This window comes from Lingula anatina, chromosome 1 (assembly GCF_051362555.1).
Source record: "Lingula anatina isolate TDL-2025a chromosome 1, LinAna3.0, whole genome shotgun sequence".
NCBI lineage: Eukaryota > Metazoa > Brachiopoda > Lingulata > Lingulida > Lingulidae > Lingula > Lingula anatina.
The window spans coordinates 13,899,372-13,912,106 of NC_141767.1; the positions used below are offsets into that span (position 1 = coordinate 13,899,372).

A 12,735-nucleotide genomic window follows, 5' to 3' on the forward strand; every position below is an offset into this window, starting at 1 on the left:
ATACGTTTTCCCCCACAAGTGTCAATTCTCATGCAAAAATAAATTTTTGGTAACTACCTTTTTGTTGCGTGATGTGTCGTCTTAATCTCTTGCAACGTTGGAACCAACAAATACAAAATAAAGCACACATTTTTATGGGGTTATCGACATTTTGCACTGCTCTCTTACACTTTCAAACTCAAAAGTGAATACTCAATCTTATTCGTCTTTTTCTTCACTTACATTTAACTTTGTATTTAATCATTAAATTATTGGACTTGAAGAAAACCGGGGCAATCTACTAGCACTAGATACTTCATGCAACAGATTTGATCTTACTTTCCATACTTTACAACAGGTGCCCACTTTTATCCTATTTACCTACATCTTACTTATTCACTGAAAATACTGTACCAAAATGAAATCTCACTCAATTACCATCTCTGGAGATCATAAACCACCAAGAGTTGTCCAGAATTTGGTGTCTTTACAAACAATTATGCTAAAATGTTTTTAATATGGCACATTCAGATTATAAAATGGTTATCAATCTACTCTTAAGCAAAACATATTGTCCTCTTTATTTTTTTATTTCATGGGGATTCCTTTTTCCTTTTCATTGCACATACAGAATAAAGTAAACCTTTCTTATGTATTCAGAAAGTTGTATGATAACAAGATCCTCATGCATGGATCGTTTGGCTTTGTAACTCTTGAATTTAATGATGCTCCTTCAAATAGTCCAACACCATCAATTTTGGCACAAATTAAAAATATTGAAATTTGTTGTGGTGTCTTCCATGCAGAATAAAATACTAAATCCAAAACAATTGGTGTTGATCATTTTTGTCATCACAAAAAGTCATATAATAAACAAAAATCTAGGATCAGTATCTATAATATATATTTTTTGTTCAAGAAAAGTTACAAATAGACTGAAATGATGCATTTAACCATTGTCATTATTTTCAACTTTATCTATAGTCGCATTAACAGTTTCCCCTTTTAACCATGTCTTTGATTTAATAGAGTGTTCTTTCTTTTCCTGTGCTATTCCTTTTCCTTGACCCAAAGCAGAGAACCTATCTTGAGCTTTCAACCACTTTTCCTGTGTATTCTTGACGTGAGCATCATCCATAGACCTCTCCACTGATACTGCTGAACCCAGGCCTGCTGTCTGCCGCAGCCGGATATTAACTTGGATCTAGAAAATAACACAAAGTGATAAATTGAAAAAAAGAAGGAAATGTTAAAAAAAAATCATAATTTCATTTTAAATAAATCATCTTCTGTGGTTATTAAATAACATGTTGTGTCTAGCATTTCATACAAGTATTTTTTGTAACTACTTAACCACAGAACAACTTCCTTTTTTGAAATGTCACTTAAGGGGTACTGTTGATTGTCCACTTTTATAAATCAAGACAAAAAAACATATCCAATAATAATTCATTTCTTTACCTTAATATTTCTAATACAATTTATTAGTACAATTTATTATTGATCATCTTAAGACCTTTTCTTCCCATGCAACAATGCATATGTAATAGCAAGTGGGAGTAGATCAAAAGGAGACAAAACAATAATGCTTCTTCCCATATCATAGCTGTAGGGCTTAATGTCTGTGAACTAATTGAGGGAAAATACCAAGTAATTCTGCTCAACAACAAGTGCACGTATTCTTCTTTTAGTGCATGTGCACCTTTATGTGCAAGTGTCTCAACTAAACAGGATATATCAATTTTAAATCCAGACCCAATATTTTCATATATTAATAACACATTCTTTTTTATCTGTCAGCATCCATGTTTTCCTCTTTACTACCAATTTAATAAAAGTTGTTGGGATCTGATTTCACTTTTTAGCTTATGTGATCATACTTTTAATTAAAAAAGGAACTTACTGGTTCTTTGATTCCTTTCTGTGTTTTCCCAAGGCCTTCTCCAGAAGCCCATCCCATCTTCTTCAGCAACTTGTGACCCTTGTTCTCTGTAGATATAGCCCTTCAGAAAGGAACAAGTCATGATAAATTAGAAGACTTCTCATTTTTCACCCAGGCCACAATTTTTCTACTCATTTTGTATACTGCCCTTTCTATGTATATTATGAATTGATTTTTCCAACACATATTTGTCATGAGAATTAAAAAAAAATTATATTTTTCCAGAACCACAACAAAAACCAAGCTTTGGAAATTAATCTGCAGCAAACATTCTGCAACCCAATGAAAGTTATAATTAACAGTCACAATTCAATTTTATACAAATGAAAGTACTTCCCTCAGAATTCCTTATATTTAAGTAACATTTATTGGGAATAAAGAGTGAAGGCAGCCATTCTGTGTCTACAAGGGTACTTACACATCAACAGAGGCCGGGGCGTCATCCTTTTGGTATGGATTATCACTGCCCACTGTCTTCCTTCTCACCTCCGCCTTGTCAGTGTAAGCAGGATTGTTCACAACAGAAGAGTTTTGTTCATATGGGGCACTCTGAAAAAAATTTTATAACTATTAAATATTAGACAATATAAAATCTTATAGTTATAATTATAGTGAAAGAAATGATACTGTGTGTGCATGTGCATGCACGTGTGCGCGTATTGTAATGTGGATCCATAAGAAATATAAGCTTCTATAAAATTCATAATCTTTCTGTTTCAATGTTCAACTTTTGGAAGTCACCCATGTGAAAATTTCTGAAAATTACTCATAAATAAAAAGAAATTTCTGAAGAAAGGGCTTTTGATAATGCAAACCATTTAGGAGACTGGTATTGAACTTACCTCTAGTCCAAATTTTTTCCTAATTTTCTTCATTTCTTGTCTTCTAAGCTTTTCTTTATCTTCTTTACTGAGGATTTTTATTTCTATAAAGAGCGAAAGTAGTTGAGTTTTATTTCTTGCTTGATATATATATTTTCTTAACTAAGAACTTAAACTTCTTACAGAAAGACTTATACCTGGGTTTAAGTGATACCAAATTAGAAACGTCATCCAATAATTAAACAGTGCCAAAAAAATATTTCCCGCTTCAATGTGTTTCAATTACTGTCACAATAATTGTAAAAAGGTGCTCAAAATAAATAAATAATAAATACAGTAACCTCTGGGTTGTTCTTGCTGGGCTTTCAGGTGTGCCTGGACCTGGCCGGGTTCACAGAGATCACAGGTCTCCAGGCCAGGATGGATGTGCAGGAGGAATGTGCTTTCAGCTATCTGCACTGTGTCCCCATGGGTCAGAGCATGACAAGAACTCAATACCTTGGGCTGCAATACCAAATAGATACAAAAGTCAACAATACTTAACCCAGGCAAAGTAGGAATCAGGAGCTCTTGCAAGGCATGGAAGGAGCCAGGAGCTTACCCCTCCCCAAAAGATAGGTATAAACAATTTCTGCAACACAACAGATTGCACTATATTGCATTTTTATCAAAAATGTCATTTAAAGTTGTAGTTGAACTATATGATGGCATTTGGGTGGGTTTTAGGACAAACATTGACTTCTAATGTATTTTTAAAGCAGGGGGGGGGGGTATTTTGGGTTTCTGCTCCCATCCCTCGTCAAAATCCTCGATCTTCCAGTGCGAGGTATACAGTGCCTTGCTAAACCACATTTTATCTAGGATTTTTGAAAATGTTTTTAAAAGAAAATTGTCTATTTCTACCAGTCCATTACTTACACTTCTTATCATGTAAAACATTTTAAAACCACTCTATTCCCTGCTGATAAAAAGAAAAAAAGCTCATTAAATATCTTTCTAAATGTATGTGGTTTACATGGGGCTTTTAGGGAGTCATCCTTGTAGAATAATGAAAACGCACAGGTACTTAGGTACTCATAATGGATGTTCTACATTCTTTCACATGTGTAAGTGACGCTCACCTCAGATAACCTCTGTCCATTGAGAAATGTCCCATTTTGACTGGCATAGTCCTGGATTGTATAAACTTGGGAACTGTCATCATACTTTACCTCAGCATGCATCTTCAATAAAAAAAGTGAAACTTTAATTTCTACTGTAAACAAGGCAGCAAAGCTGTCAAATGTACAGACAAAAAGCAGGAAATAACTATGCACAAAATAGGCTACTGTCAATTCTGATGCAAAAGTACATTATGTTAAACTGCAAATTCAACATCAAATTTTAATTATGCTCAACAGGTAATACCAATGTAAGTAAAATGTGTAAACAAGCATAAGGCTTCAGGCCCATGGCAGTTCAAGTTCACACTTTGAAAAAGTATAACTTCCAGAAAAAGAAGCCAATTAGACTGCTTTTCCAACTCAGGCTGCATTTTAGTCCTGTATTTCTTTTTTGAACGTTTGGCAATCATCAGTAACATGGTTTTCCCATAATGGTCATCATGGCAGCAGCACCCAAAATTGTGTTTTCTTCTATTCTGATGCAATATTACATAATGGTTAACAGCATAATGACCGTCAATTTTTAATAATAAAATATACTTTTCATGGATTTTCAGAAAATGTGACTAGCATGGGTCTTCAAGCCCATGGAACTTCAAAGTCACACCTTGAAAATGCCAATATGTGAAAAATTAAATTTTTACAAAAAAAACTGTTTAACTAGCAGAAAGAATTACCAAACAGACTGCATTGCCTACTGAAGCTGTATTTTAGTCCCATGTTTCTTTCCTGTAAGTTTGAGAACAGTAAGTGACATGATTTTTCTGAAATGGTCATCATGGGAGCAGTGCCCAAAATATTTTTTTTTCCAAATTTTGATGCAATATTACATAACATTTAACAGCATAATGACCATCAATTTTTAATAATTAAATATTAGTATTATGGATATTCAGAAAATGTGACTAGCAAAGGTCTTCAGGCCCATGGAACTTCAAAGTCACAACTTGAAAATGCCAAAATGTAAACAAGACAGCACTGTTCTGAAATGTTTTTTTTTTTTTTTCATTTTTAACACTTTTTTAACATAAAATTAACAGTTTACTGCCATTTTTATATGATCAACTAAGAAAATTGATGAGATGGGAAAATATCAATAGAACAGTGTCAAATGTCCAATTTCCTCCATTCTGAGTTTCTGAACATAGTGAATGATTGAATCTTACAAACTGTAATGATATGAGTTTATTTCCATTTTTGAAACTTTATTACACAATACACGATAACAAGTTTACCATCATTTTTACAAAATCAACTAACAATGTTGTAAAGATGCAGGAAATGTCAAACAAACACTTTTACTTATCTTATTAATTAAATAATGAAACTGTTAACATGCCTAAAAATTGAATCTGAGGAAATGTGAAACAAGACAGCACTATTCTGAAATGGGTTTATTTCCATTTTTAACACTTTTTTAACATAAAACAAAATTAACAGTTTACTGCCATTTTTTTATGATCAACTAAGAAAATTGATGAGATGTGAAAAATATCAATAGAACAGTGTCAAATGTCCAATTTCCTCCATTCTGAGTTTCTGAACATAGTGAATGATTGAATCTTAAAAACTGCAATGATATGAGTTTATTTCCATTTTTGACACCTTATTACACAATACACGATTACAGGTTTACCATCATTTTTACGTAATCAACTAACAATGTTGTAAAGATGCAGGAATGTCAAACAAACACTTTTACGTATCTTATTAATTAAATAAAGAGACTGTTAACATGCCTAAGAATTGAATCTGAGGAAATGTGAAAAAACAGCATAACTTATAAAATAATGGTCCGATTATGCTGATTTTCGAACTTGACCTGCGTTTTAGTAAGATTGATTACTCCTTCAAGTTTCATGACAACAGGCCTATGGGTTTTCCTTGAAATGTGTTAACAGTTTTGCATATATGCTGAAAAGTGAAAAAACAGCGTAACTTATAAAATAATGGTCCGATCATGCTGATTTTCGAACTTGACCTGTGTTTTAGTAAGACTGATTACTCCTGTGAGTTTCATGACAACAGGCCTATCAGTTTTCCTTGAAATGTGTTAACAGTGTTGCATATATGCTGAAAAGTGAAAAAAACAGCATAAATTCTACAATAATGGCCCGATCATGCTGATTTTCAACTTGACCTGCGTTTTATGAATATTCATCAGCTCTGTAAATATAAAGCCAAAAAGTAAAACTGTCTTCCACTTATGGTGTTAAAGCTGAAAGTGCACGGCGACATGATCGGCGACGGCGACGGCGACGACAGACGCAGGTGATGGCAATATGTACAGACACATCTGTGTCTGTACATAAAAACACCATAAGATTTGCCTTTAAGCGATAAAAGTAGAAAATGTTACATAAAGGCTGGTTATATTTTAATTGCTGGCATTCATGCCCCCCAGTCAAATCTAACAGTGGTAAATGTTTCAAAAACATATTTACTCTTAAAATTGCACTTGTGTAATCAGGGTAAGATTACATAACATATATTACATATCAATGACAAAAAAAATAAAAAATAATAATAATAATAAAAAATAAAATAAAAATAAAAAATGATAGTGACTGTGATGTTTTTTAACTGGTTGCATAAACAGCAATGAAATAATGTTGTCATTCTAATCCAGCTCCAATCTCCAGATGATGATCTGACACACCATATGTGTCACTGTCAGACACAAACAACAACCTGTTTCAAATAGGGGAGTTCTCAAAACTCTCATTCTAAAAGAGAAAATTTATTTTTTCTCTGTGCTATAGTCAGTGCAATATGTAAAGCCAGATGATGTATATCTGTCTCCATTAAGATAATTTTAAGTATTATTTTTGTCTTAAAAGACAAAAAAAGTCATAAGTAAACAGAGCATATGCCGTTTAACAAAGACTAGAAAATGAAATAAAGGTTTGTAACTGCTGATGGAAAATTTGAAGAAACCAAGATGATGCCATGGTTAGCTATCCAAAGCAGACAATTCTGCCAGTCTCTTCATTAATGAATCTCCACATGCTTATAGAATAAGTAGGCATGAGTGATAAATAAAAAACGAAGATGCTACCTACATTGACTTGAAAATTCTGGGTACCCATAGGATAGCAGAGATCTATTGCAGTATCAAAATCATGTTTTAACATTAGAAATAAGAATTCCAGATTTTAATGTTAAATTAGTGAAAATAGCAGTCAATCTTCCTTCTTCCAGCCTTGGGTAAGGGGTATCACAGCTACCTATAGTCTATATCATCAGAGCATCATAAATACTATTAATTGATGTTAACAGACACATTACTGCAGTGTGACAACCTAAAAGGTACACCCACACCTACAATGTTGAAGCATTATCTTCCACAGGGAAAATAAACTTTCTAACTACAAGTATGGGCTTTACTGTTAGCATTTGAAGGGAAATGAATGATGATGGAAATTTGGCATGTTCCTCTCTTAATCAAAATAAAAAGAAAAAAAAAAGAACTTGCCAAACAAGTCAGACGTGTATACCAAATAGACTGTTGATTTTTATAACAGGATAAAAACATCTTGTAATTATTCTGAGCACATCTGATGTGTGACAGTAAAGGAGGGATTCATGTCAATCAGCTATATCGTTTACTTGCTTTTATTCACTTGCGCACACACACACACACATGCACACACACTCTCACCATATAATAATTTAATATATGAAATCCAACCATAGTTTATTCAGTAAATCTCCCCTTACCTTGCTAACCTGTAAATCTGGAATGAGTATGGCATGCCCCATGTCCTTCTCTCTCCCAATAGTAGCACCAGGATAGGTGAAGATATAGAGAGTGCCTATGTCTAGAGTGCTGGACTCCTTCACCATTACACGTATACAAGGAGGGTAGTTGGCTGTCATAGCTGGAATATTTATTAACAAGATATTTTAATTCACATTGTGCACTTTGTAGATTCTGAAATCAATGAATGGCACAAACATGGTGGACTGAGGAACTAAAGCAGTTCTTTTAAAGAACATATACAATATTTAGAAGGAAGGCCAAATAAATTCCATTCAATTTTCATTTCTGTTTTGTAATAATAAGAAATATAAATCATTGGTTGACCGGTCTAAATAATGTATTTATTATGGCTATGCTTTCTTCGAATAAAGAAGAAAAACCTGTCTGCTAGAAACCCAGTTCTTCTCATCATACCTTCTTCAGGGACAGGCTCACTGTTACTGCTGCTGTCACTGTCATTGTCAGATGAACTAGAAGACAGTTCCCCATCCTCAAGTTCAGTATCTTCTTCATTACTACTGTGGCAGTTACCACTTCTATCGAAGTCAACACATTGGTTTTTATTAGACTGAGAATTCTCTTCCTCTTGTTTCAAATTTTCTTTTCCTTTGTTACGCTTGTTTTTAGATAAAGTTCTATTGCTTTTGGAAATTGTTGGTTCTGTGATATCAACCATATCTTTGGTTTCATTCAATCTGCTATCCTTAATATCACTGGTAGTTTGCTTTTTCTTATCTATGGGTTGATCTAGTTTTCTGTGTTTAGACTTGTGTTTCCTCATTTCTGAGTGCCCAGTAGCTTCTTTCCTCTTATTCATTTCCTAAGCACAATACACATTATGTTTGTAGATATAAATGCTTGGTTGTAACTTAAATTGTAAAGGGAAAGGTTGAAAATCATCATGTTTTTTTAATGCCAATATGTACTGTTAACAAACCTTCGTATCATTTCACTGGCAGAAGTGCTGTTTCAGACCTTATAAACAGATAAGGCGTTTTCTTACTCGTGTGTTAGATTTGTGAGCACAAATGCCCAAATTAAAGTCTCCAGCCATGAATTAAGTACCCCAATGTAAAATTGTCACAAGCACAGCGTTTCATTACACAAACCATTTATCTGCTTATCCACCAGTTCGGTATGTTCCATAAGAGCTAGAGATTGCTGTATAAAAAGTACCCGTAGGGGCCTATTTATACAGCCAGAGACCCAGATGGAAGCTGACAATATTATTTGTGTAATGAATTGCTAAGCTTGTGGCAAATAATAATATGTTGCAGAAGTTAATTTGTGGCCTGAGTTTTTAATTTGGGCATTTGTGCTCCCAAATCGAAGGCTCATATTAGAAAACAACAATTACCATTTATGTAGCCAGTGTTTGTGTCACATGATAAGCCATGTCACAGGCTTTACTTATAGAACTGTACAACTGTAGGCATTATTCACTGATGATTTTCAGCCCTTCCATTTACCAACACAAACACAAATCATTTGTTACCTAAGACATTAGAGGTCAACTGGCAGAGATGAAGTCTGGAGAGACTGGACGTGACAGCAGATACATCCTCATCCTACAACAAGAGGAGCAGGAAGCATTGTTCAGCATAGCATTTCTTTACAATTACTACAGGGAATTATAAAAAATGGGATTGTTTTGAATGATGATGAAGCCAAAAGGAACTTTTAATATCCAGCCAAAATAATATGGATATATCAAACTATTCATTTTTTAAAGGAAATCTAACCAGCCTTCATTTCTACCGAAGAAGCAAACATGGTATCACAAATACTGAAATCAAAACACACAATGAAAAGCTATTTAGAGTGCTACAGAAACAATTAATTCAATGATACAAAATAAACAGTATATTTACATGTTTTAAAAGTCTAGACCAAGTACTAGGATTTTAGACTAAACCAGATTTTATACCTAGAAATAGTATGCTTAAAGAACTCTTGTACTATAATTGTGTAAAACTTACTAGTTACAAAATTATTTACTGTACTGTTTCAGAACAAAAAATATTTCTTTTTGGCAATTTTGATGCAATATTACTTAGTGTTTAAAGGCATAATCATCACCAATTTTCAATTTTGCACATTCAGAAAATGTAACTAGCACAGGGCATCAGACCCATGGGAGTTCAAAATAGACACACTGAAAATACCAAAATGTGAAAAATGAAAAATTCACAAAACAAAAACTGCAGAATTTCGAGAAAATACGAGTCTGTAAATAAAAAGGAGATTTCAATAAAACTTTACAGGAAACAATTTGGTCAAATTTAGTGTTAAGTGGAGAAGTTAAGCTTACCTCCTTGTCTTTATGCCTATTGTGTTTTCTATGACTTCTGTGTTCTGTGTCAGCATCATACATTTGGAAGTCTTCGGTACCTGCTTGTGCTGTTTGGTAATAACTTAAATCTGCCTGGGAGTGAAATACATAGCTCTCTGTGCCAGCGTCATAATAGTAATAGATTCCTGTGTTTGGATCATAATAGAGAGACTTCTCCTAGAAGGTGACAGAAAAGAAACATTCAGTTTTTTTTTGTCTCCATACTGTCTTCATGTGAATTGTTAAGTAGTGTTCTTTTTAAGTGTTAAAACAAATGCCATGGAAAAAGATATACAAGACTGTAACCTTTTACTAGTAAGCACATGAGGTAAATAACTATAGACTAAGAACAGCAAATATCAAATATTCAATGAAAAATTTTAACACACATAAGGTACATGAGACTAATATAGTGCTGATGTTCATATCTAATACATTCAGCAGAATAACCAGAAGTCAAGCTTTATGTTATAACTTGACAATTTCAACATTATCTACGCTGATAAAGAAAAAATTCTCAATGTATTGAACCCCCTTATAATGATATTGCTTTCTCAACCTATACTTACAGCATCATAGTAATAGCCTGTGTTATAATCATAGTATAGGCCTGTGCTATCATCATACACATATCCAGATTGGTGCAATGCAGCTTCCGCTGTTGCCTTCAAACTGTCTGCCAGGGATACACCTTCCTCACTCTACCGAAACAACAATTTGATACTTGCTTAATAAAAGTGATGATTAACATATGAAAACTTAAACATAGTGTTAGTGTGTTATTTTTTTAAATGACATCCTAGAGTTGAAAAGCTTAAAGCCATAAGTAAAAGTAATGCTGTAATATGATGTGATTTTTATTGGAAGCAAAGCATTTGGAAAATTAAAAGTTAGAATGGTTTCATACTTCAGGATCTTTGACAGGTTCACTCCATTCTTTAAATTGTCCGATTTCACCATCTGAAATGTGAGAAAAAATGAAGTAGTACATAAAGCAGCCAAGACTTCAAAGGAATATCCATCAAATTACAGCTTGCACTTGCATATCTTGAGTAAATGAGGAAACAATGAAAAAGATTTGAGCTTATTTTGATTTACCGCAGACAAATTATTTAATCCATAAATAAAATATTAAAATACATATATCACATACTTGATTCCTGCAATAAAGCCTCCGATACTTGTGTTGAAGCATCACTCCGTTTTTTTCCAGATGATTTATATGCATGAAGTTCTTTGCTCAACTGTTCAACCTGTTTTCGCAAGTCTTCATTATAGCTGTTAATTTTATCATTCCGCCTTTCTGTTTTTGACAACTTGTGTAAGGCTTTCTCCAGTTTCTTTTGAGTTGATTTAAGTTCTGAATCTAAATCTGCTATTTTTCTTTTGAGATCTTGAACTTCTGGTTGCTCTTCCATATTTCAGTCTGCAACATAAACAGGATAAAATGGAACCATATTGGATTTTCTCATGTAATTATAAGTAAAATATAAATTATCTGAGCAAACAGTGACTCTACTTGTAGCCAGCCATGTTGTTAATGCATCTTTATTCCCCTCATCAATTCTTGAAAAAAATGTCACTTTCAAGCTCTGGCATTTACAGAAAGGTTTTAAAATTCAGAATTATATAAAAGACAGGCCAGAAATTGTTTGCAACAACACTGCATTCTTTGCTGTAGATGCCCAAAATTTGGTGTTTAACAATAATCTAGATCCCCAATATTTCCAGGTAAACAGACCAAGTACATTCTGTACTGTAAATAGTCATTAGACTACCAAATTACTTTTAGTGCAGGGACATGTAAGGTTATGCACCTGAGAAGAAATAATGCTAAATTTGAATACTCAATGGGAACTACCAAATTAAGTACTATGATTGTAGACCTAGGTGTAGAAGCTGACAATGAACTGAAAACAGATCTTGATTTTCTGTGTGTATATATACTGGTACATGTTTATACACAAGGAAAATCAAGAAGGCCAATAGAACCCCTGACTTGATCAGATCTTCCGTGTTTTTGGATGAAGTCACTTTTAGTTTATTGTAAAAAATGCCCTCCCCCCCACACACAGGATGCTGCAGTAATGCTGTACATCATTTTTGATAAATTATAAAGGTGAGCTGTTATGAGCATGGATATATTGCACGTACTCTTATATCTTTTGCTTCTTCATTGAAATTATTTGGTAGTAGCCAAGAAGAAAAAGAGAAAACTTGTTGCAACTAAAAGGTAAATGTCTGGACAACTGATGTGTTCTTTTCGAAATCAGATAACATCACTTAATGCAAGACCGCATTTTAGCTTTAAAAAGCCTTTACTTCACTTCAGTGGTGCACCACTGTGCACTTGAGCCGTGGAAGGAAATCTGCAAGTGCAAGCAAAAATCTGCGCCAAAATCTTGAGTCTCAGTTTCACAACCCTACCACTGCAGTGCACCACCTACCACTGCGGTGCAGTAAGTCTGCAAAATACTTCTACTAGCTGCTTTGACATACCCAACATTGCTTGAAGAAGACTTTAACTAGCTGCTATGCAGGTCACTGCTTTGAACACTACTTTCGCAGCTTTTCGACATAGCACTTCCGGTCGAGCTGATTTGCCGGAAGTTTACAGCAGCAGCAGAGATGTCGCCACCAACACCGGATGCGAAACGAAAAAAATGCTTTCTCTTTAATTTTTTTAATCGCAAAAGAACAAACCGGTGTGAAAGAACTCAACCTATAGTTTTTAT

At 33.8% G+C, this 12,735-nt stretch overlaps 1 protein-coding gene and 1 long non-coding RNA gene across 6 annotated transcripts; both read right to left on the minus strand.

The window, feature by feature from the left end:
* Nucleotides 1–866: 866 nt before the first annotated feature.
* LOC106150957 (angiogenic factor with G patch and FHA domains 1) lies at nucleotides 867–12,636 on the minus strand. 5 transcript variants are annotated; one of them, XM_086997803.1, is made up of 13 exons: nucleotides 12,500–12,636; nucleotides 11,154–11,426; nucleotides 10,908–10,960; nucleotides 10,570–10,701; nucleotides 9,980–10,177; nucleotides 8,083–8,488; nucleotides 7,635–7,786; nucleotides 3,864–3,965; nucleotides 3,084–3,246; nucleotides 2,764–2,846; nucleotides 2,340–2,470; nucleotides 1,883–1,982; nucleotides 867–1,183 (listed from the first exon to the last, which is right to left on the minus strand). In XM_086997803.1, exons 2-13 carry the CDS (start codon nucleotides 11,416–11,418, stop codon nucleotides 929–931), a joined length of 2,040 nt encoding a protein of 679 aa, XP_086853929.1. In that variant the 5' UTR covers nucleotides 11,419–11,426; nucleotides 12,500–12,636; the 3' UTR covers nucleotides 867–928. The 5 variants fall into 5 exon arrangements, with proteins under 5 accessions (XP_086853929.1, XP_013379448.2, XP_013379450.2 ...); XM_013523994.2 differs by having other exon boundaries at nucleotides 7,626–7,786; XM_013523996.2 differs by lacking the exon at nucleotides 8,083–8,488 and adding an exon at nucleotides 9,164–9,236 and having other exon boundaries at nucleotides 7,626–7,786.
* Nucleotides 5,076–7,614, minus strand: LOC147763993 (uncharacterized). The gene is made up of 2 exons (XR_015331476.1): nucleotides 6,046–7,614; nucleotides 5,076–5,886 (listed from the first exon to the last, which is right to left on the minus strand). It is a non-coding gene; the product is annotated as an uncharacterized LOC147763993 (long non-coding RNA).
* Nucleotides 12,637–12,735: the final 99 nt, after the last annotated feature.